Below are 25,680 nucleotides of genomic sequence, written 5' to 3'. Positions count from 1 at the left end.
GGCCAAAACGACACGCAACACCATTATTTGCCACATACTGACAGCCGGCATTTCCGTCCTGTCCATGTCCGTATGCCCCCAGCTAGCTCAGTGCTAGCCCGAATTTCTAGTGCATATGGTCGAGTCGTTTTGGTCGCCCCGTTGTCCTTCAAGTGTTACTTGAAACAACTTGAACTAAACGGCTGAAAGCCATGCACTTGCACTCCACATGCTGCGACCCTTTCCACAGTTTTGGCCACCACTTCACCTGCAGCCCAACCTCAACCTCAACCTCAACCTCAACAGTTCACTCTTCATTTTAGCTTTGGTTCGGGCTCTAGCTCGGGCTCTGACAAACTTTTGCCAATGCGAATACGTGTCGAAAGACTTTTAAGCGCACAAGGACACTTCACTCTGTGACCTGCCCATGTCCCTAACGGCAAACAAAAACAACAAAAAATAAAAGACTTCTATATATGTGTTTATAAACTGTATGTCCATGGCCTTAAAGCTGACATTACGTGTCCTCGAATCGCAGGAGTTGACTTTAATGAGTTTGCAACACGGCTATAATGCCACAGCGGGCAGATAAGCAACACGCACCTGCTGCAACTGTCCAACAAATTAGCTTAATAAAAAACTCGTTAAAAAGGGGAGAAGTTTCCCCCCTCATTAAGAGATAAGCTGAAGAATTTGTAATTGTAAATGATTGCAGATTCCGCAGTCAAACACCTGCTGTAATTGGCAGAGCCAGAGATAGAGAGAGGGACCAACGAGGGAAAGTGCAACGGAGAGAGAGAGAGGTTATGTTGCACTATCCCAAAAATTAATTAAAAAACTCTAATTTGATTTTTATAAATATTGATCAAATTAAGATCGGTGATAGTCTGGGTTAAGCACTCGAAAGGGCTCTCAAGAGATCGTGAGAATGGAGAGAAACGAAAAGTGAGTGAACTCCGCCTGAAGTTAACTTTACTTAGGATCCGAACTTGGACTATTGGGAGCTTTAGATTTTGCCCTTTCACTGTGAGTTATAAAGAATACATCGAACATAATGAAAGGATCAGATTATTAGTCTTAAATTATACATAACTACTTATTAGGACTTAGTTACTGACTTATGTTAGCTGCAGAAGAGAAACTTGTAGAGTTGATCTCATTTCAGCAGTAATCTTTCAGCTCTTGCAATTGATTGCATGACAGATCAGAGGCAAATAGTTCATCTTTACTACTGATGGTATTATGACATACTGTAGTTTTGTTGATCAACGCAATTAACAGCAAACAAACAAACATATATATATAATTGAGCATGCAGCAACAAGAGCTATGAGCTCATTCGCAGCCAAGATCAATGCAAGATCTTTGACTGAGAGCAGGCAAACGTTTTTGGTTATGCACACTGCGATTCTCACAGATCTTTCTATATATTTATATATTTATATATTTAAAGTTGCAATTAGCAATTTCATAAGCGTAACATCCGCTGTTGATCGGTGATCGTTGATCGTTGCTCGTTGGCCATTGATCGGTTCCATGAGCTCACTCCGTAGGGCTGGGTAAACTGATCTCATTCTTGATCGTTGCATTTATTAATAGGCGCAGTGCTGCGGTGGCATCTGGCTGCTGCCTATGAAATGACGTATACGCAGCGTATTACCTGCTGCTTACAAATGAATGACGTCAACGGCTCGGAACTTGCATCTGGCGCGTGCGAATGTCGCGTCATTGCATGTGTCATCGATTGCTGTCTCTGTCTCTGTATGTGTGTGTGCGTGTGTGTGTGTGCCAATCGGCGATTGCATCACGATCCCAGCTGCATCTATAGCGCCTCGCGTCTGTCCTCTGTGTGTGTGTGAGCTACATATAGCCTACGTTCATCTGTTTTTGGCGGCAGCTGTGTGACTAATAGAATCAAATGTGCACCGAATGTGGGTCAGGCATGAATTTGCGTTTGCTTAGCGACGACGACGGCGACGATGGCGGCTTCTATTTTTGGCCAGTCGGCAGATACAAATTATAATATTTTTTTTGCGCCGGTCGTAAAAATCGGCGACAGCATTGTGAATTAATCATATAGCTCGAGTGTGCCGCTGTGCCAGGCGAAGGCGAAATAAACCACACAGTTGAAGTTTGGCCCCAAAATCAATTGACATGATTTCTATAATGCCAACAGCAACAGCAACAGCAACAGCAACAGCAACAACAACAACAGCAACAACAACGATACAAGCTACTGGCTGATATTTGGGGCGTGGTACGAATACGCAAAACGAATGCATCGATCAAACAGCTGTTGGGTTGGCCGGGGCAACAGTCGAGGACAAGAGCCGCCACTAACCTAAGCCAAGTTGAAAGACGAAGCGATGGCCAGAAATCAGTTCAGCCAAAGGCAGCAGCGAGCTAGGACGACAACTGGACTGGAAATCGGAAATCGGGAAAGGAGCACACGGCGAAGTAGAGAGGAAGAGGAAGCGGAATAGGAAAAGGAAAAGGAAATTCAAATATAAGCTCTGCAATTGACAATTAGAGACGAGCGCTGAGATCCTGGCAAGATGTGCGACTGCGGCTGCTACTCGTACTGCTTGCACGACACGACGTCCTGCTACAGCCATTACCATTCCCATTCGCACTCGCACCACTGCTGTGCGGGCTATAAGTATCTGAAGTGCCTGTGTCGCTACTATCGCCACGTGCACTGCACCTGCTCCTGTTGGCGCCGAAAATGTTACCTGCTCTAAAGCCCAATCGAGACACATTTGACATTGACAGCCTGACAGGACGGAGGATGCGATGCGAGCGGGAGCAGCGAGCCAGCACCATTAAAAAATCACAGCTCAAGCAATGCAACAACAACAGCAACAACAACAGCAAGAGAATCAAACAACAGAAACTAGCAAAAAATCAAATGATAAAGTCCTTTAAGTAGTTGCATAACACTTGGCTGCATCCTCGGAGGAGCTGCCAGCGTCTCTAATGGATGATTGGGGGTGCGATTGCGACGATAGCAACTAGCGTGCATACGGGTCGTATGTGCAACGTTTTCAGTTGACTGGGTGAGTGCGAGTGTGACTGAGATAGACAGAGAGAAAGGGTGAGAGAGAGAGTGAGAGAGAGCGCGCAGGGGAGCGAGAGAGATGGAGCGAGCGATGTGGCCAACTTGTTATGGAGCAACTGTTTTTGGTGCAGAGTATCACTTCGCGCAAACGGATTCCATTTAACTAACTCACCATGTATAATCAAACATACTAACTAGTTAATACATATAGCAAATGTCACACATACACACACACACACACAGTTACACCAATAAGTTTTAGTGCATAAGTTTATCTTCCAAGCACAAGATAAATATTTGTTATCGATAAATGTTAGTTGTAGTTATTGATTCTATTGAGCATCATCGTCTTGATGATAATTTGCCATATTTGTAACGATTGAAACAACAAATAAATAAAGTTATATTCCAACACTAACACAAAACTATTTGAGAGTTGAACCTTAATAATAGAACCTTAAGATAGACGAGACTATCGAGTGGAACATTCCAGATGACAGCTGGGGAAGAGATGTATATGAATGTCCAAATCGAAATGAAGTTGAGGATGTGGAGTAGGAAACGTCAGCTAAGAGGATTGGACTAGGATACTTCAAGCATAGAAAATGCGCAGACTGAGGTAACAATTACTCTTCCAATTAGCTCTCTTATGTTTATATTACCTATTGAGGCGTCTCATTTACTCTTAATATTCGATTACGCTCTCCATTTAGAACTTCTATTCTTAGTCTCTGTCTGCCTGCCCAAAGAGGGCTTCAAGGAATCATTTCAGTCAATATATAAATAAGTAATCAAAGACTAATTATATAATTATAAAAGATCAATAAGTCCGCCAATATTACGATATTCATAATTCATAAATAATGAATTGAAAGGTTTATAAATATGAAGGCAACTGTGTGGGGGCGCTCATCAAACAGAATCCATCAGCTAGGCACAAACATAATTACAGTTCGCTGAGCTCCTTTTGGGCAACTCCAGCACATTTTATAGCCCATATACATGGCCAGTTTATTAGGGTTAGAAGCAAAAGGGCTTTAAAGGCTGGCTGTGGCTGTGGCAGATGCCATATGATAAATTCTTATGACTAAGCAAATTACTGCTGTTCAAATAGACACTTAATTTAGAAGGACTAACGTATGTAATGAGCCAGGCCATAAGCATAATTCGTAATCATTGGATTCTTGGCTGACTTCAAGGACGCCAACAACGGCAACAACAATAGCAACAACGACTTCTTGTCAGCTTTGCCCAATTGGCCGTATGCAAATGGCAGGCAAAGCCGCCGTACTCAAAAATGCCTTGGCTGCCAAAAAAAAAATATATATATATATAACGCTCCCCCAACAGCTGCCAAAATTCCACGTGGTGGGCGGCCATGGTGCGGTGGGCGTGTTCGAAATTGTCCAAAAATGAAAATGTTGTCATTTTGTGCATTGAATTACGTTTATTTGATGGCTGGCTGACGGGAGAGCGGGCGGGGGCCATGCGACTCGCTGATTATCCGGCGTAACGACTGCGATTGCGACTGCCACAGGGGAGATGGGCAACAATGCCTGCCCCACCCACACTCTCCCATGATAGGTGTTCAGGTGTTCCGGCCGACAAACAAGGTGATTATGACACGACCTGCCCCTCGGACACGTTAATGGACTTCAAATATGCTCCGCTCCATGCCAGAGGAGCGGAAAAAAGCAGCAGGAATTCGGAAAAGAAATGTTATTTAAATTTTCCTTTGTGTGGGGCTGGGGTTCGAGCGGCCGCAGGACGTGACCAGCCAGGACTCTCAGCCGCGTGGCTCATGAATAGCTGATGGCGCTCGTTGTGGCGGCTACAAATCAGCTTCAATATTGGTTTTTGATTATCGGTCCGGTGGGGGCGTCTCGGGCGTCTCGGGCGTCTGCAAGTGTGGCAGTGTGGGCGTGGCAGGCATGTACTGCATATTATCTTGTGACATTTTAATTAACATTTTTTGCGCAGATTAAAATAAATTCATTCTGTGCAGTCTGCAGGCCTTCCGGTCTGCCCCTGACAGCACTGGCGCCCCCCGCCCACCGCTCCCTTTGCCCTTTATCTATGCGATATACAAATTTTTACGGCTGACTAAATTTATATTGCGCATGCAAATCGTTTGCATAGCTGAAGCGGAAGCAACTGTTGCCGCTGCAGTTGCAACATTGTTGCCGCGGCCACCGTTGCGGCTGCTGCATAATTGTCTTCTGGCAGTCCACAGCAACAACAAAGACAACAAAAAAGTGCTGCACAAATTGTGAATGGTTTGGCCTTTATTTATTTATATTTTTAGTTCGTGCTTGCAGTGAATGGGGCGTGTCTTATGGTGAGTGCCTGTGTGGTCCTCGGACCAGTTTATCGATAAAAGCAAAAAGCTAAACCCCGAAAAGCCGAAAAAGCGAATAACGAAAAACGTGAAAACTCAACAACAATTTTGTAGTAAAAGTTTCAATGTTTTATGTGACAGGAGAAAGAGAAAGAGCAAGAGCAAGAGCAAGAGCGCCAGAGCAGAGCAGCAGCTGCTGTGCATCAAAATTTAGGAAATATATAGTAAAAAGGAGTAAGAGTGAGCCAGACAGGAGTGCTTGACTTGAAAATACCCTGACTTGAATATACCTCGCCGGGTCGGTCAATTAGCTACTCTCAGGGTTGGGAAGACCTCTGTCTCTACGAGAGGAATACTACCTGCGTTCTCAGAGACGGAACTGGCCAGGCGACAGCTCCTCGACGCCTCTTGTTGCATTGGTGTATAATCAGCGTATACCCTAAATTCCCAGAGTCAACTCGAAGCGAGTTCACAGTTGAAATGCTTTTGCCATATATAATTTCTAGACCAGCTTATGGCTTACATATTTTGTAAAGTTCGCTTACATAATTGAGGAGTTGTTCCGTCTGTTGGGCTAGCCAAGAGTTATTTATGAAAGACTTCTGCAGACTCTCAATTAGCAATATCTCAAAGCCTTAAGTACTCGCCCCTTTGGCAATTATCATAAACAACATTCGCTCGAGAGAAATTTCAAAGAAAAAAGAAAAGAAAAACTGGAGGAGGAAATAAAGAAAAGGTAAGTAAACCCTTTCAAAAGGAAGCCGAATCCAGTGAAGCCGAAGCCGAAGCCGAAGCCCAATACAAATCAAATTAACAGAGGAGAACTGCTCCAGAGAGTTTTGTCCCCTCTGAACCTCTTGGGTCCCTCTCTCTATTTACCTAGCTGTCTATCTGTCTAGCTGTCTGGCTGTCGGTCGGACAGCTCGTCCGATGCTTGCGTCAGTTAGTTCACACTGTTTGGCTGATCTATTAACAGCCGTTCGGCATGCACTCCACCGGTGCACCGGCGCACCGGCGGAATCCCTTCTTTCGGCAGGCCTCTCATTATGTCTGCCCCATGCAACAATGTTGCAGTTGAGAAATGCTCAAGAGGCGGAGGAACAAACAACTTAAGCGCTTAACTTGAAGTTGAAGTTTTTATTTATTTTAAGTCTGCGGCTCCCCGCTTGCTGCCACCACGAGCGACGGGAGATGCGGGACGAGCCCGAAGACTTAATGATGCTCTTAACGACCCTCTCACTCGCACTCGCACTCGCATTCGCACGCTCAACTCGCTGTGCAAATACATGTTGCAGGTCTATTTGCAACAGTTGGCAGTTCCTCCAGCCCCTCGAACGAGTCGTCAGCAGCCGCAAATTGCAAACGGAAAGTAGCTGAATAATCGCCGAGCCATTAGCCAAGAAATTGCAGTCAGGCAAGGACTATTGTGCTGCTCTCCATCTGACCAAGCTGTTCTCTTTCGCTGCATCTCTCTGTAATAGATGGAGGGAAGAAGAACGACGGTCTGCAAGAGAGAGAGAGTAGAGAGTGAATAACAGCGAGAGAGAGAGAGAGAGAGAATGAAATGAGAGCCTGTCGGAGAGTTCATCGCATGCGAAAGCTCTTGACATCAATTCGACATTGACGTAAGGAATTTTTCTACGTACTACGTAGCCAACACAGTAGAAAAGTGTGAAATAATACGAATATTTAACAAGCATTAGCTAACCATCTAGCGTCGAGCAAGCAATTTCTTTTAGCACTCAGAACCCTACAGACTTGGCGTCCACTACCAACGGCCCCCATTTCCTGCCCCCGTTCCCTGCTCCACACTGCCTGCTGCCTATCTTTCGACTCTGAGCGCAGCTCAGTCTGCTCTTTATGTACATACATATATATATATATCTACATACATATATTTCTCATTTAGCTGTGCGCGCACTTGAAATGTGAAATATTTTTGCATAGCCACAGCAGCAACAGCAACAGCAACAGCAGCAACGGCAACTGTTGCTGTTGTGGCATATATATTGCTAACTCACGCTCTCATTGAAATATCCCCACTCTCTATGTCCCTCTCTCTCTCTCTCTCTTACCTCTCTCTCTCACTCTCTCTCTCTCTCTGACGATCTTCTTTCACTTTCTGCATACCGCCGTCGCTTTTGTTGCTGTAGCTGTTGCTGTTTCAATTGTCATTGTTGTTGTTAATGTGTCTGTGGCGCGGCCTCGACAGTCTGGGCGCATTATTAATGCAATTCATCCATTTCCATTGCTGCAGCGGTGTCTGCAACAATGTTGCAAATGTTGTGTACACAACAGCCAAACAACACACGTTGCCAGACACGACTGTTGCAGTTGCTGTTGATGATGTTGTTGTAGTTGTTGTTGTCGTCGTTTTTGCTGTTGTTGTTGCCCTGTCAACATTTTTTGCCACTTTGTTATTTTTAGCGCTTTTCAGTCACTTGGTCGCCTTCTGCTCTCTCTCTCTCGCTCACTCTCCCCCCTCTCTCTCTCTCTCTATCTCTCTTTCGCGCGGGTGCTGGCCCAGCCCTCTTCAACCCAGCCACTCGTTTTCCACGTGTTGCCCCTTGAAACGTTGCCTGTCTTTGCATTTTACTCAGTTATTGTTTGTTTCTCTGGTTGTTGTTGTTGTTGCTGCTGCTGTTGTTTTTATATGGCAACAATTTTGGTTTTCAATTGCTGTTGACGCGCGTTCCCTCATTTTTTGCAATCAATAAGCAAAAAATTACGCATACGCCACGTGAAACGCGCTCAATCTGCAGACTGAAAACGTTTGGTTTCTTTGCCAAAATTCACGAGAGTATATTGGTTCTCGATTTGGTTTCTGTTTGCAACTCGCATGTTTGCCCTTGTAGGCGTGGCAAATCGTGGCAAACCATATCTGTTTCACTGAATTAGAAGACAATATTCTCTGATCTCGTCCCTCGTTCTCGCTTGTTGGTATTGTTGTCCATTTGTTTGTTTATTTATTTTGTTGCTTTTGTTGTTAGCTTTAATTTTTGGCAATGGCAACGAAAGCGGCTAAATGAATCAGACAAGAAACGCAGAAAATTGCGAATTTGACCTTCTGACCGCCCACGTAGCTGTTGTTAATAATGCTAATGATGCTAATGATAATGATGATGATGCTAATGATGCTTGTGATGATGATGATGATGATCACATTTGGTGACTGTCACGAATAGATGTTGTCAATTGGCTAGCAATTTGGCAGCTGTTATTGTTTTCGTTGCCCTTGTTATTGTTGGTTGGTTGTTTGTTGCGTACAGCGAAAGCGAGCGAAAGCAACAAAAATAACAACAAATGTGCAGATAAAAACAGAGACTGCGAAAAACAACACACACATACAGACACACACACGCATGTACACACCTCAAAGTGAACATGAAACTCGAGTGAAAACAGCAAGAGCTACGTTCACTAACTGTGAACTAAATGCCACACGAAAAAACAACAACAAAACTGACAGAAACAACAACAAAAACAGCGTTGTTATGTGTGTCAAAGTAAAACGCAATTTATGGAATTTATTACGTGAGCTATTCGCAAATTTTTGCTAAATTTATTTTCTTGCACCAGTCCCATAAGAGACAGCAAGGGGGCGTGGCTGCCAAACAGAAATAAAAGGTAAATGCTAAAAAGAAAATGAAATAAATTGATAGTGAAAAATACTACTGCAACAAAAATACAATAGAAATTAAAAAAACCTTTAATTTTGTATGCAAGCCAAAAAATTTGTTGGAAAAACGCAAGGAAAAAACGATATGGGTGAAAATCTTTACAATCATATGAAATGTGGAATTACGTAATACACACGAGGACACTAATCAAATTGTTGAAGTGATCGATATTTATCGATGGTGTGTATGACTTCATATGTTCAATTTCCAACCCTATTTATTATCCATGAGATTTGTGTCTGGGCTTTGTAAATTTTTTCTACTTATCAAAATTTATGTTTTAGAAATTTAACAGAACCAAAATGATGTTTTTTTCTATAACTTTTATTACTTTACTATACCTATTTTCATCGAAAGTTACGGGTAAGCCATATCGATTGCAATAGTAGATGTGTTAGGATTGCCTGACTAATTGATACCCTGAGTCCCGTCCGAAATGAAATTTGTCTTCGCAGGAATCAACTCGAAGTCTGTCAATCACAACACGAAATCATAAAATAAAACAAGTATTTCGATTGATCTTAGATCATTGAATATAACTAATGTTTATTCCTTAAAGCTCAAGCTAATCAATTTAGAATTGTGGGAGGTTTCGATACCGACATTTCGGATGCTCCATATATGGCCTCATTGCGTGAGTTACGCAAGGAGATTCGTGCACTGGGCAGTGGACATTTTTGTGGTGGGACTATTATTAAAGATCGTGTAATTCTTACGGCAGCTCATTGTTTAACTAAGTGGGTACGCCTCAGCGAAAATGTTGCCTGTTCATTCAGTTAATTTTTGCTGCAGACGGAGCCCCGCCAAGGCATTGGTTGTAGTGGGATTCAAGTATCTTTCCCTCAATTGGCCGACGATGAAGAAACTGAAAATCTCAAATTGGAATTATCATAAAAAATATAGAAAGGAAAGAAAAGCAATATTCGATATTGGATTGATATTCACAATTGAAAATATAGAACCCGTTAATGGGGCAATCGCATTTCTGCCCCTTAACACGGTGGAAATAAGCCCTGGTACTAAATGTCTATTGTCTGGATGGGGTCGAGTTGAGCACGTAAACAAATCAATTTTATTATCCACTTTATTTGAACTTGGACATTGCAGTGCATTGTTGCACTCGTGTATCGATAACTAGACTAAATGATTTTTTTTTCTATCATAGAATGCACCCCATAGAGCAAGTTGCCTGCAGTCATTGTGGCAACGGATTCTAGACAAAAGAGTATGTTTTAAGATCGCTAATAGATATGACCTATTGTGCACCAACTCAGGGCTTCCGACTGGGGCTAGTCGAGGTGATTCAGGTGGTCCGCTGCGCTGCAACGATAAACTTGCGGGTGTTATCGCTGCCGGAGACCTACATGGTCTCGCTTTATATACAGATGTCCGGCCATTTGCCGATTGGATAGAAGAACAGATTAGGAATGGAATAATGCCACTTGGCTCGTTTTGCATTGGGAAGCACGTTGTTTTGGCCATCAGCATTTGTGTGGCCACCATATGCAAGTCGGGATTTTAGACTCAGACTAAACCGAGTTACTTACAATGACTTATAAATCAGTAGGCTTATGAGTTTCGTTCAATTAACAACTAATATTTCGAGATTTATAAAATTCCAAATTTCCTTGTCTGAATTTTAGAAAACAAATATTATGTCTCTAATGCTAATATTGATGATTCATATCGTTTTATTTTATCCATTGACATCGGCGAATGCTGGTAAGCAACAGTTACATCGTATTTATTATATGTTATGTATTCAATATACGTTGCTGATATCTAAATGTCTATACAAATATGAAATGATTTCATATATATTTTATTTACTGTATCTGATCATCCCATTCTGATCGATCCCGTAAAAGATAGCATGTAATCAGCATTTACTTTCAGAAATGCATATCGTATTATTGATCTTGTGTAATTTGATAACTTTTGCTTATTTTAAAGCTTCAGACAATGTTACTTTCAAAATTATAAACGGGTTTTCTTGCAACATCAAGGAGACTCCCTATCAGGTCTCACTGCGCTATGCCTATAGAGAGAGAAAACGATGGGGCAGCGGCCATTATTGCGGTGGAACTATTGTTAGCAATCGTGCGATTATCACTGCAGCTCATTGCCTAAGGGGGAGGTACACGCGAATGAATCTTTTGGCGGTTATCTTATATTTTTTTCTGCAGGCGCCATAAGAAAGAAGTAGTAGTTGTAGTAGGAAACACTTTTCTAGACGACAGATCTGCAACAACGAAGGAGCTGGAAATCTTATCTTGGCGTGTTCACCAAAAATATACTAAGCCATTGAACGATATTGCATTGATCTTTACTGTCGAGCATATACAACCCATTAGTGGGGCTATTGAGATTTTGCCCCTAAACACGAGGGAAGTCGACGTGGGTACCAGATGTCTAGTATCCGGCTGGGGTCAAGCCAATCACGTAAATCACTCCTTTGGCTTAACCATCGATAACTACACTAATCGAGTGCAAATCCCCACTTAAGTTTGTGCCAGATCGCACGAATGATCTGAGGGCGCAATGGATACAGATTGTCAGCCCTAAAATCTGTAGGAAGCTCTATCGTATACCTAAAGTAATTTGCGCCGGCGATGAGTCCACTACTGGGCCCAGCTTTGGTGATTCGGGGGGCCCGTTGAGGTGCGAAGATAAATTGTCGGGTATCGTCTCTGTGGGAAGGCTTGAGGGTGGTCCGACCGCATACACAAGTATTCGGGATTTATACCCTTGGATACGACGTGAGCTCAGTAGCTTCAATGGAGCTCCGCCAATGCGACCGTCTTGCATCCAGAGACAGGTTGTTTTGGCCATCACCATTTATATGGTAACAAAATGATTCATTCTGTAAGTGTATTTGCATGCTAAGATATTAATGTCTACAATAACTGACTCTGCCAGCAAGGGAATGCTCAAAGCGGCCAAGTTGGGACTCGAGTCTGGGCACCTGCTACCAGATTATAAATTAGCCACCGCCAATGTCTTATATACTGACTAAATTGCTTTTTTCTCCTTTCCTTTCAGGCTCTACGTATTAAAACATGTGGAAATGAAGAAGTCCAGGTATGTAGAAGCTGCTGGTATGTGATATATGTGTAACTAGCTCTAATCAAGAGATCAGTCAATAAGGATCAGAGTGGACTTTTTATATAGTTTTTGAAGAATTGATACCAACTAATGTGTATTTATATTGAGGACTATAACTTTTATTAAAATCAACTATTAACTTGAATGCAATTCTCAAGGAATATTGAAAATGACTCCATAAAAGCTCCACCCATCGGCAAACCCATTGGTAGGTTGAAAACCTTTCAAAAATTCGTATTTTTCCTAAGTCAACTTCAAATAGCTTGCCATGAAGGCGCAGTAGGCGTGGCTGGCGCATTTATAATCCCCAGGCTAATTCGAAAGGTGTCCTAGGCCTTTCTTGTACATGAGTGTATAAAGCATTGTTAATGTTAATGATCCATTGTTGTCTTTAGCTCTTTTGATTATTTATATTTATTTTTGCAAGCTTTGTTTTCTTTCGGCACTTCAGCTGCGGTGCAATGATTGTTTGTATCTCTGTGTGGCAGCTGCTTGCGACTTGTTCATGCAACCAAGGCAACACGCAACAAAAAAAAGAATAACAGTAACAACTACTGTTTTCCTTTCACTCTCTCTCTCTCTTCCTCTCTCTCTCTCTCTAAAACTACCTATCTCGCTCTTTTTATATATACTTAGCGCCCTCCATCTCTCTCTCTCTCTCTCTTTCTCGCTAAGAGCAGACCGCAACTATTTCCCATTGGGCAAAAATGACTTTGTTAGTGCAAAATTTGTCGCTGCTGCTGTTGCTGGCATCAAAGGCCAAAATGAAAACGCGACTCACATTCACACACATACACACACAAACACACTTCAGTGAGTCGCTGCTGTCTCTGCTGGCGTCTCAGTCTCAGTCACTTTTGCGTTTTGTTTACAAAATAGCAGCAACAACAGCAACAACAAAAGTAACAACAACAAGCTAACGCTTTTTCAGGTCAAATTTGTTTACATTCCGCTTGGAAACTGGGTCATTGTGAGCGCGAGCGAGCGAGATGGCAACAGCAATGTTGTTAAGCGATTGTTCGCCGCTGGGACGCAGCTTGAAATCGCCAACACGATGGCAACGTGGGACATGCCCTACCAGCGGCGATAACAACAAACTGATCAAAAAAAAATCAGCATAACGTTCAAGCCGCTGTAAATGCTCTATCTCGTGGAACGATAATTGGCCAGAAATCGCAACTAACTTCAAATTATTGTTCATATTTTTATGGAATGACCTAAGAAATGGAAAGAAATAATTGTAAATAATTTTTAATATTAGTTTAGCGTACTTCCCCTATATTATTTATTTAGTTAATGTAATTTCTTTAACAAAAATTTTCAATAAATTTTATATAATTTTTGTAGTTTTTTATTGTTTTCGAATATATTTTGAATGCTACAAATACAGATTTCAATTTCAGTTGTAATTTGTAATTCTGTTATTAATTGATTTAGTTTCTGCACCTTGCAGAGACCTTCCTTCGTATCCGCATTGAGTATATCCTACATCAGATAGAGCATTTAAAGCAGCGAGCGAGAGCTGGGCTCAGATCTCTGGCTGTGTATCTGAGCTCTGTTTTGTGTTTGTTCGTCTGTTTGGCTGTATTTGGGAATTTCCGTTGAGAACGTCGATTGCAGCAGTTGCTGCACAACTTGCTCCCCGGCACATATACACACATGCACACACACACACACACACACACACACTCGCACACCCTGACTGTCTCGTGCCTAGCTGTGTATGCAATTTGAAAGCTATTTGTGTCAATGACAAATGATTCGAATTTATCGAAAAGTTGCAATTTGCCAAATGGCCGCTAAGCCAACCAGCCAGCCAGCCAGCCGTCCAGGTGCAACAGAGAGTGAGAGAGAGAGGGGGCTAGAGAGATCGTGTTTAGAGCGAGACAGACTGCCACAGTGGCTTGACTGACTGAGACCCACTGAGGCGGATCTGGCCAGGCAGCCTTGAATGGAATGCGAACAAATGACGGATTACACAGCAGCAGCGACGACTCCCCTCTCTGCACCACTTAGACCCCACTTATGCCCCACTCTGGCCCCACTCTGTCGCCTCTCAACGTCTGCTAAGTTTGAGTTTTAGATTAAGTTTCAGCTGCAATGCAATCCACTCCACTCGCAGCTCAGCTCGGCCTGTAGCTGGTTGCCCGTCTGACATTTTTGATTGTCAGCTGACAGGTGGACGGTTGGACCGGCGGACCGGCGGACCGGCGAATTGGCGGGTGGCTTATACAGTTACCACAGCAAAAATGCCTAAAAAATAATTTATATAAAGCTTCTTAAATGCAACAAATGCAATTTGACGAACGAAAATGCATTTGGCTTCAAGTTGAAATCATAATTGACTAAAATATATATATACAGATGTCTTTACTGACTATATAGGGGCTGGCACAGTTAAAACATGCTCCTAATATGAATTGTTAAAACTCATTTATTTTTCATAAATTCCAATTTTGACAGCAATCGAAAATATTCATTGCTATTTTGGTTCAAATGCTTTGCCACATAATTAATTAACACATTTTGGTTCAATCAAAAGAGATGAAATAATCCTCTATAATTAAGAATTGTTTTGCTCGAAATTGTAATTGTTTTACCTAGCGGAAACCTAATTGAATATGAGTCAATCACTACCAGGGAATTTAGTTTCATTTCAAGATTGTTCTACTAGCTGCAATGTCAATCAATCACTTTCAATCATGGAATTGAGTTTATTTAAGTTTCCTGTCAGTTATCCAAAATGCAAAGTAATATTTCAATCATAAAGTTGGTTCACAATTTAGTTTGCATGCTTCTCAAGACGTTGTCGGTCTTCATTAAAGTTTACCTTCGAATCAAGAAGCAAAACAGCAAAAACTACAGTTTCCGAGATAAATCACTATCAATCAATTGAAATTTTCAACATTTAGCTGATTGCAATATATCTATAACCCAACGATGTAGCTAACAATAGAGTCTAAGCTTTCGACCCGTAAATCTTAGCTTTGCCATCAATGTCAATCCATAAGCAATCATTATCAATCAGTATAGAATAGAGTTTTGTTAACATTTTACTCGATGACAATTAAGATTTTCACACACTTTAGTTGTGACCTCAACTTCTTGACTCCAAGCAAGAATAGTTTCGGCTGCGACTGCGATCAATGTCAATCGATAATCAATCTTTATCAATCAGCCAAGCATACATAAATAATTTGTGTACGGTTCGACTTGCAATTAGAGTCTCTCAACCCACAACAATAACAGACGCGCGCATTGCTCGTGATTACCTTGCCTTATAGATATGCCACGCACACAAACCAAACATTAATCATGTCGACAACGCCCCACAGCCCGTCGCTACCCCCGTGCAGCTAGTCCCCACCCCTCGGGGCTACATTATTAATGATTGCAACATCAACAATCATCGGCCATGGCTAATTTTTTGCAATTGCTCGCAAAATTTTATTAATTTCTCTGACAGCTCTCTCTCTCTCTCTCTTTCTCTCTCTCTTTCTCTCTGTCTCTCTTTATCTCGCTCTTGCTGTGTCCCGCTCAGTCTGGGGCATTAGCTATGCTCCATGGCGATTCACACCGCGCTCGGTTGGACATTTCAGTTGTGCATCTCCCTGCTTCCAAGTTTGACCCAAATAGTTTCGTTCCGGCAGCTGTTGCTCTCTTCCTGTCTGTGAGTTGGGGCACCCACTGCCGCTCTCTTGCACGCCGCCCTGCTCCTCGTGAGTTGTCTTCAGGTGGCGTCGCATCAATCTTGAAGCTGCGTGGTTGACTGATGCGACACGAGGCGCGCAAAACTTTTTCAGCTCCCCAATTCTAAGCAGGCGACGACATGCAACAGTTGACACCCCCTCGGAGAAGGGCGAGAGTCCCAGTGACGCCCTCCACCTCCTTAGCACCTCCCCATCGCGAAGATGGCCTGACGACGGGCTCACGTGTTCTATTTTTGTATAATTAGCATGTAATGCAGCAACAAATCCGGGAGCATAACATCCAAATTAGTAATTCCCGTCGAGTCAGGCGACCAAAATAGACGGCAGACGTTGGACGACGCAGCCAAGAAGAACACACGACGCTGTCTGCATTGCTGACGTCGCTGTTAATACTCTTGTATAGGAATATATATACCCTGTAAATTGAGAAAGCGTGTGAGTTAGCTTAACTTGGCCGCTGACGTCACTGCCAATGCTCTCTTACACCTTGTTGAGGTGCTGAGCATGTGGCTGAGTATAATATTTTCAAGAGATACTCTGCTCTCATCTCTTATGGGGTGTCTATATAGTCGGTGCATGCACAGCCAGAACTGCCTTTAATGCTCGGTCTTTCGACGCTTTTGGACCTGTATCTAGAAATTTCATTTGGCAAATTGAATTTGGCCAACCTGCCCCGCCATTTGCTTTTTTGGGCCAGCCAAAGCAACTTAACAACTTGGCCCCAATCTAAAATAAGGCGCACCAGCAGTGGGCGTGGCAAAGGGAGAGAATACGTAAACTAGTCTGGGCTAAGGGCGAAATCTGCTGCCGCATAATGTGATAATAAAAATCTTTTATTTGCCATTGTCATAGCCCGTCCTTGGTGTTAGCCTAGCTCCAGCCCTGCCTGGCTCCTCCTCCTGCTGCTCCTTCCTGTCGCCAGCTGCAGCTGCCGCTGCCACATAAATCTTGTCAGCGTACAGTTGCTCACATTTGACAAATACACACACTCGCGCACACACACTCATATGTCATCAGGTCACATACCCAGTGGCCACTCAGTGAGGCGCCTAATTCCCAGCTCCAAAGTTCCCATTCACATTTTCAGCTGTAATTCGTCGCGTGCCTCAATTTTCTTGTATTTTCACTTAACGCAACGCACGTTCCCAGCTTAGCTACATGCCACATGCCGCATGCCCTATGCCGTATGCCGCATGCCGCATGCCGCATGTCGCATGCCTCCTCTTCCTGTTTGTGCGAGCTGTCAACGCTTAACTCTGCCCAACTTTCATTTCTGGCTCCCTGTCTAGCTCCAGCTACCACTGAAGGGTGACTTATGGCCAACACGGACCTCCATCCGCAGCCCCCAAATGGAGTTGTCATCGACCAGCCGCAAGCTTCAATTGCAGCAAATCTGCCCCGCCCCACACACACCTTCTTGGAGCTGACCAGCATTGCTGCCAGCTGTCATTGGGTTATCCACTCACGTTCCACAAAGGATGAGCGGCAGCAGCTCGTAATGGATATTTGCAGCAAGAAATCTTCATTTAAAGAGAAGCTTATCGAAAATGCTCTCCCCTCCACTCTCCCTCTCTCTCTCTCTCTCTCTCGATAGTTTCCCAAACTTTCTCCCATGAAATTTTCGTTTTATTTTGAAATACGTTTTTTGATCTATTTATTTTAAATACATTCCTGCGCAAATCCCAGCTAAGCCCAAGCATTCCTAATGAGCATTCTAATAATACTACTCATTCACTTAATCCATACACATATTCACACACACACGCGCACATGCGCTCGCACACACACACATCAAGTTTTACGAGTGTTGCTTGGATTATAAACCAATTGGGTTAGTACATAAGTATCGCTTGTTTACTTTGCCGCACATTAAATTTAAGAATATATTTCAAAAAATACTTTTCCCAAACGTAAAATTATTTTTACGACTATAATACCCTGCAGCTATTAAGGCATTCAGAGTGTATACGTTCGAATATGTTTGTGCAACTAAAAGTTTCAGCTTTTTCCGAAATCCGATCTCATTTCTGTTTTAATTTGTTTCCCATTTATAGGGCATCTGCTAGTCTAGCCTTTCTTTTTTTAGATTTCCTAAATGTTATTTATATGCTCTTAATATTTTGGCTCATAAATACGCAAGAAAGTTTGTGTGAGGCTTTATCCGCGTGATTAGCTAAAAATACGAGGTACACAAACCAATCGTAGACCCCCCTGGGCCCGCCGCCTTATGCAATGCTCTCGTCATGTTCTTGTCCACGAGAAGGCCAAAACAGGCTACAGCAAAAATACAAAATGAAATAAAAAGAACAAATAAATATAAAAAATGGACGGAATGAAAAAAGAAATCATTCAAAAGGCTTTCGCATATCCGGCGCCAGCTAAAAATATTTTGACGTCTTTAGAGCGCCTGCAACAGAAACGGAAAACGAAAAGAGGAAGCTGGGACACAACTGGGACACCATTGCACTTACCCTTACCTTAACGTAGTCTCTGTTATATAGTTTCTAGATGTTTATCTATGTAGTTCTTACTTAATTTCTGTTTAAGTATACATATATTGATATAAATATTATGTCATTTAGTATTTATTGGTATTTATTTTGGATACTTTTCCGTGTTTGTTATATATCACATTGTATTCATTTCTGTCCAAATAATATACCAACATTATATAGTTAATCCACAGGTATGCTCGAAGCGTCTAACTCTCTCCGTATACCCCATCAAAAACACTTAGGCATAATGCGTCTGAGACTTGACGTTTGACGTTCGTTTTGTAACCACAAAAAAAAAAAAACAGAAAAAGAAGAAGAAACGAGACAAAAAGGAAAAGAAAATTGTATTCGCGACAGTGTCTGAGTGCGTGGTTAGACTAGGGGCGGGGCAAGTGGCTGGGCGCGTGGAGGGGTAACGTGGCACTGGTGGCAACATCATAAAAAATGGACCAATGCTGTTCTCGGCTGTGCGTCATTGTTGGCCTAAATCTCAACAGCAGCAACAGCAACAACAACAGCAACAGCAACAGCCAGAGCCACAGCCACAGCCACAGCAAAGACGTTAACAAGAACAAGAGAAGCCTTCGTCGGGGCATCACAACTAATTGACTTTGTATGCGAGGCTTTGTGATGCGTAGTGTGGGAGGTGGATGCGTGCTGGGGTTGGGGGCGGAGTCGCGGGCGGGGGGCGGGGGCGGGGGCGGGGGCGTTAACAAACGTGACTTCTTTGCTCTGCTGAGTGGGGGCTGCCAGGGGACATGGGCCGTTGTCGCCTCAACAAAATGAGTGATTGTTGGCAGCGCGTGAGCAAAATATTCATACGATTTCGCAACAGCACCCCAAAAAGCAGACGAGAGTGGAAAGAACAGAAGAAGGGGCGCGGAAGGGGCAGCGCAGAGACGGGGCATTAGAACTAGCTGTACAAGACTCATAATTCATTCATTTTCGCACTTGTTTTCAAAGGTCCCCTCCATCGAGAGTCGAGTCTCTGCCCTATGATTTGCAACTTTTACTTTTCTACAACCGGAAATAGCTTTCCGAACAGCCCAACCATATCACTCTCGATCTTTGCTTATGACTGTATATTATACCTGGTACTGAATACGTTTTCAGCCATCTCATATTGAATTATTAAGATTATCATATTATACATTTTTTCTAGGCATTGCCAAATTTAGCTCTTGGTGTTCTTAGCATTGTGCAAAATTCTTTTAGTCACATGCTCGAAACTTAATGACGAAAGCTTACTAATATTAGCCCATTTTCATGCCCTGTACTGATTGGAAAGTGGAGAGTGGGTATGATAGATACAGTATTATTATTGAGATTCTCACTATTGCTTTCTTTGTCCGTCCCTTCATCTGTCCGCCAGCTTCTCCGTACCGTAGCTCCTCTATATCTCACCCTTGTCCATCAAATTGTGTCTCTGCCCGTCTGTCTAGCCATCTATCTGTCTGTTCTATATAATATAAAAGAACTCTACTACTAAGACAGACTTTATATACCCTAGACTATCAATATGGTTTAGCTGTTCCATTTGAATCTCATTCGAATGAATTTCCTTGAGATATGTATTTCATTCTCAGGGTATTCCCTAGTCAGTCACTAATTACTATTATTTTAATTTACCACTTTTTTAAGGTTTTCGTGACGTTTGTTGCGAACTTTTTTGCAATTTGTTTTTTGTTTTGCATTTTGCGAGCGCTCAAATTGATGGATGGTTTGCTTTTTCTGTTTTTGTTTTCGTTTTTGCAGCCGTAGTTGGACAGCATTGTGAATAAAAATACATTCATTGAATTTCACATTCACAATTTGAGGTTGAGTCACTTTTTGGGCTGTTGGCCAGGAAGCGAATTAGTCAATAATGCAATTGAAGGCCTCTCTGTACTAGACTAGACCAACGATCCATATGAATGAAATGCTTGAAATATGCCATATGACATCATTATATTATTGTATCCACGAAAACACATTTATTATAATTGTTATTCATAGATCGTTGCGTATTTGTGTGTCGAACTGATTCAGCGGAAGGAATTCAAGCTGTGTGTGCTCTCAAATGGAACTCGGCTCGAGGTAGCTCAAGAAATACCCATAGTATATAAATATTGTTTAATATAAAAATTGAACAATTATAGGAGGACCTAGCTCGTTATATATGATATATCTACTTGATTTTTTTCTGAAAATATCTATTATATAGCCTACTACTTCTAGTTAACTACTAATCTTGAATGTCTGTCTCCACCCATTTGCCTCTCTTCGGTATTTTTCCTTCATGTAGGAAAACAATCGACAGCATAATTATTTTGTGATTCAAACTGTTTTGCATGAGTTACGACTGAGGCAATTGTTGTTATTATATTGTGATCGGGTCGACTCGACTCGAGTGACTTATTAAATTGGAATGCGGAAGCCTCTAATGCCACTGTCATTGTTTGGGCAATATTATTGCTGGCGTGCGCTCGGTGTGCAACATTCCAGGTAAAGAAAAGCCAAATCACAAATGGCAGCAACGGCAACGGCAACGTCAATAGCAACAACAACAACAACAACAACAGCTTAAGCACAACTTGAGCAACACGCCAAAGTGCAATCAATCCCCCCGCTCAGCCGCCCTTTAGCTCTTGCTCCACGTTTATTGTTGAGTGTTGCTTGTTGCTTGGTTGGCTGGCTGCCTGTTGGATTGTTGGATTGTTGGATTGTTGGCTTGTTGCAGCCAGCGACATTTATTGCCGCAAATGAGTTATAACGAAGCGCAGCTAATTGGCTGGGCCTACCAGAAATGAGCAGAGTTTTCCTTTTAAGCAGCAACAGTCGCAATCACAACTACCAGCAACAATAACACGCGACAGCAGCAGCAGCAGCAGCAACGGCAGCAACAACAAAAGGACAGGTGCAACACGCGGCGGCGCTTGAGTCTCGACTCGACCATGGCACAGCTTTGACTTTATCCTTGTGGCCCTTTGGTCCTCAGCTCTTCTTAATATAATTGCCAAATGCGTTTACGTTTGCTGCTGCTCTTGCTGTTGTTGTTGCTGTTGCTGCTGTTGCCTGTCAGCGTCTGGCAGCAGCTGCAACAACAGCAACAACAACAGAACAAAAGCAGCAGCTGCACGACGTCAAGGTAGTGACTGCCACACCTGCCACGTGTTGCATTTACAGGCAACAGCTGGACACGTACTGAAGGGCTCCTCTCTCTCTCTCTCCCTCTCTCTCCCTTTCTTCTCGCCTCGCCTCGCCTCTCTCGCTCATCGGCCCTGGGGTTCATTGCATCCCTTTTAGGCAGCAGGCAACTGTCAAATTACATGGCTGCGACCTGGCCAATATTTACTTCCACTTACTTCCACTTTATTTGCGCTGACAAGCCCCAGCACGAATCAAACACTGATGACTGACTACAGTGATACTCTGTATCTAGGCTAGAATGTTATCCTGTATATGTGTGTGAAGAGAATGTGTCAAGACTAGGACCAACTATAATGATACCCTGTATCTGTCCAACATTCATACCCATATACATTATATACATTCATATATTCGATCAATCAAAGCCCCCAATACTCTCTGCACTTACAGGGTGCAAGCTAACCATTTGCCTGTTTGGAGTTTATCTCGTTTCGATTTGTCTTCAATTCCCAACTCGACAAACAACCAAATTTCGCGCACCTGCCGCAACTTTTCGCTCTTCATCTTCATGTTCTTCTTTTTGTTGTTATTGTCCTTGCTGCGCCTGTGGTGGTCGCTAAAAGGCGCACATCTGTCTACCTGAGCACAGTGCTATGCAGCTGCAATTATGTAAGGAGCGGGCATGAACCTCAGAATCGGCGAACGATTCGCCTTGAGCTGCTAATGAATAGACTCGAAGATTTCAGCAAGGGTCTTACTAGACCTTCTGTCGGAAGACCAGGACAGACTCCTGAAGTGTGTGCAGGGTATTTGAAGTTGTACAAACAATATATCTAGGAATCTCTATAAAGTTTCCCCCTTATTCCCCAGACTTTGTGCGATCACATCAGACCTCACAGACCTCGTCAATAGAGAATATATAATATTTATAAGAGAGGAGACACACCCATGACAAATTCTATAATAATTCAAACACCAATGACTAATGGATCTAAATAATTGGCTATAAATAGAACAATGCCAGTTCGAAAATATTCATATATCATTTCACATTTAGGAAATCGACGAAAATAGCTAATCGCTATAATTATAGCTTAATGTTCGGTTTATGGTGCATATAAAAGCGCGATCTATAAATAGGCGATATTTTGGCTCTAGAGATCTTTACGACCATGCCCAGATGTTGAGAATTTGGTCTGATGTGTGGTCAAAGTTCGCAGCTCGCTCATTTGATTAATTGGCCTGATAAGAGCAATAATACGGTTTATTGAACCCATAACAAATTGGCAATATTTTCATATCTATCTATAGCCCATTGATCGCATGTGTATATATTTATCATTGTCAATATATGTATATCGGGCTTGGTAATTATTTACGGGAGCGCAATGCTCGAGGGCCAAATGCATCCAACTTGTTTTTGAGACTCTCAAATTGTTTACAAACAGAATCGTTTATATATGTACACACACACACACACACACACACACACATACATATTTATATACCTAAATACTTTTTGCGCTGCTTTTAATTTGGTTTCTCTTACAAATTTTATTTTTGGTCGCGCATTACAGCTGAGGGGATCCTCAGTGCAGCAAGGGGGGGAGCTTGGGGCTTCCGATGACAGCAGCAGCAGCAGCAGCAGCAAGTTGAGGTGTTTGTTGTGGCATTTTCTGCCTCTGGTTATTCTCTCCTTCCCTCCCCGTCTGTTTCTATCTCTGTCTCCTGTTTTTTACCACTCATTGTGACTCATTGAGGTCGTGTGCGAATTTTTGGAATTGCTTTTATTTATGCATTTGTTATTGTATTTGCGTTGAATGTAAATTTACTTATTTATTGCGCGTTGCGCGACAAAAACAAATAAACTCATCGTATCGCAATTCGCAGAAGCAACAACCACACTTGAACGATGAACTTGCCCGATGAGCACATACCATGTAATTGGCAACGACGTCTACCGATCCTTATCTAATGCTAGCCACCCCATCGATATCGAACCATATCAATAATGATCGAGTGACTTAAGTCAGCTGAGTCGTAGTACGATTTTCATTTCACTTATAAAGAAACGATTTGACGCCCACAATAATACACTCACATATATGGCTGATGAATATCAACTAGCTGAATTTTGCATATACTTACTCACTGCTAATATGCCCCTGTCGCATATGTTCGCAATGGCTGACAGGGTATATGAGAAATATCATATCGAATAAAAAATTCCCCAAAAACAAAGTAAAAACTGCAAAGCATCACAACAGGCGGTAACAGTCGAGAGTGCTCAACTAGCAAATACCCTGAACTCTCCACAAATTTGGTATTTCATTTTGTTACACATAATAACACAAATAAGCTCTGAGGTCGACATACGGACATAAAATCATATCCGTTTATTCATTTCATTTATGATTTTGAAAGTGTTATTGAATTTGAAAGAGTACATATTTTTACAGATATTTAGAGATCATAAAATGGATATTGTATGGCTGAGATGTAAATACAATAACATCATCATCAATATCAGAGGAAATTTGGAATCTTTAATGAAATAAAATAATAAAATAATAAAAACCTACGGACTCATCGGAAATAACTCGGCTTAGTTTGAGTACGACGAAAAGTCTAGAATGCCCGGCTTGCAAATGGTGGCCACACAAATGCTGATGGCCAAAACAACGTGCTTCTCAATGCAAAACGAGCCAAGTGGCATTATTCCATTATTCCTAATCTGTTCTTCTATCCAATCGGCAAATGTCCGGACATCTACATATAAGACGCTACCTTTGAAGTTTGTGGCGAAGATAACACCCGCAAGTTTATCGTTGCATCGCAACGGACCACCTGTATCACCAAGACCGGCTCCAGTCGAACCCCCTGAGTCGGAGCATAATATGTTATACAGACGAATTACCTTAAAACATGCCTTTTTGTCTAGAAGCCTTTGCCACGTTGCCTGCAGACTGTTTGAAGTATTGAATTCATCCTATGATGGGAAAAAGCAATCGATTAGTCTAGTTATCGATACACGAGTGCAACAATGTCCAAGTTCGAATAAAGTGAATAATAAAATAGATTTGTTTACGTGCTCAACTCGACCCCATCCAGACAATAGACATTTAGTACCAGGGCTTATTTCCACCGTGTTAAGGGGCAGAAATGCGATCGCCCCATTAACGGGTTCTATATTTTCAATTGTGACTATCACTCCAATATCGTAGGTTGTACTTTTTGCCTTACATACTTTACAGGATAGGTCCAATATGAGACTTTCAGCTTCTTCGTTGTCGGCCAACTGTGGAAAAGATACTTGGATCCCACTACAACCGATACATCAGTTTGGTTCTTTCTGCAGCAAATTAAGTTAATAAACAGGCATATTCATTTAGGCGTACCCACCTAAATATGCAATGAGCTGCTGTAATAATTACACGATCTTTAATAATAGTCCCACCACAAAAATGTCCACTGCCCAGTGCATCAGCCTCTTCGTGTACATAACGCAATGATGCCATATATGGAGCATCCGAGGTATTGACTTCGAAACCTCCCACAATTTTAAATTGATTAGCTTCAGCTTTAAGGAATAAACATTGGTTATACTCAATGATCTAAGATCAATCGAAATACTTGTTTTATTTTATGATTTCGTGATGTGATTGACAGACTTTGAGTTGATTCCTGCGAAGACAAATTTCTTTTCGGACGGGACTCAGGGTATCAATTAGTCAGGCAATCCTAACACATCTACTATTGCAATCGATATGGCTTACCCCTATTCATCAATGAAAATAGACATAGTAACGTGATAAAAGTTATAAAAAAAAAGCGGCGAGCCCATAATTTTGGTTCTGTTAAAATTCTAAAACACAAATTTTGATAAGTTAAACAAATTTATAAAGCACAGACAGAAATCTCATGGATAATAAATATAATTGGGCTAGCAATTGAACATCGTACACACAATCGATAAATATCGATCGCTTCATATACAGCCTATGTAGCGCTTACATTAGAAGCGGAGGACATATGGTGCGACTTAACCAATTACAGTTCCCAGCTGTTTACAGAGTATCACATAGTGCCCCTTCCCAGCTAAGGCCCACTCACTTGTTGTTTCTGCAGCGATCGCGTTAATTACGTGTGTAAAAACTATTGGGCAAACAATTTGATTAGTGTCCGC

General features: G+C 42.2%; 2 protein-coding genes and 1 long non-coding RNA gene across 15 annotated transcripts in view; 2 read left to right on the top strand and 1 right to left on the bottom strand.

The window, feature by feature from the left end:
* LOC116804681 (trypsin I-P1-like) overlaps positions 1-13,417 on the top strand; it is a 63,963-nt gene extending 50,546 nt beyond the window's left edge. For 2 of the 10 annotated variants that reach the window (XR_004364688.2, XR_006357578.1), the window contains 2 exons: positions 12,098-12,368; positions 13,092-13,417. Coding sequence is in view for 4 of the 10 variants with exons in the window: in XM_032733288.2 (XP_032589179.1) it covers positions 9,358-9,418; positions 9,615-9,792; positions 9,848-10,112; positions 10,221-10,577 (861 nt within the window). In the remaining 6 variants the exon portion in view is untranslated. Of the gene's footprint in view, positions 1-9,270; positions 9,419-9,614; positions 9,793-9,847; positions 10,113-10,220; positions 10,778-11,008; positions 11,193-11,241; positions 11,498-11,561; positions 11,921-12,097; positions 12,369-13,091 lie in introns of those variants that run through there. The other 8 variants (XR_004364687.2, XR_004364686.2, XR_006357577.1 and 5 more) reach the window with 8 other exon arrangements.
* LOC6586425 lies at positions 2,211-3,455 on the top strand. Its single transcript, XM_002012002.4, has one exon. The coding sequence runs from the start codon at positions 2,535-2,537 to the stop codon at positions 2,718-2,720; it is 186 nt and encodes a 61-aa protein (XP_002012038.1). The 5' UTR covers positions 2,211-2,534; the 3' UTR covers positions 2,721-3,455.
* A 10,439-nt stretch (positions 13,418-23,856) lies between the features above and the next one.
* On the bottom strand, positions 23,857-25,407 carry LOC26527528. Of its 4 annotated transcripts, none has more exons than XR_006357580.1 (5): positions 25,271-25,407; positions 24,897-25,074; positions 24,738-24,846; positions 24,583-24,680; positions 23,857-24,483 (listed from the first exon to the last, which is right to left on the bottom strand). It is a non-coding gene; the product is annotated as an uncharacterized LOC26527528 (long non-coding RNA). The 4 variants fall into 4 exon arrangements; XR_006357579.1 differs by having other exon boundaries at positions 24,742-24,846; XR_004364693.2 differs by having other exon boundaries at positions 24,583-24,846; positions 25,166-25,407.
* Positions 25,408-25,680: the final 273 nt, after the last annotated feature.

This window comes from Drosophila mojavensis, unplaced genomic scaffold (genome assembly GCF_018153725.1).
Source record: "Drosophila mojavensis isolate 15081-1352.22 unplaced genomic scaffold, ASM1815372v1 contig_74, whole genome shotgun sequence".
NCBI classification, from domain to species: Eukaryota; Metazoa; Arthropoda; class Insecta; order Diptera; family Drosophilidae; genus Drosophila; species Drosophila mojavensis.
This window is presented reverse-complemented; position numbering and strand designations above follow the sequence as displayed.

Coding starts and splice junctions, on each gene's coding strand:
- LOC6586425 (XM_002012002.4), top strand. CDS start 2,535: ATGTGCGACTGCGGCTGCTACTCGTACTGCTTGCACGACACGACGTCC.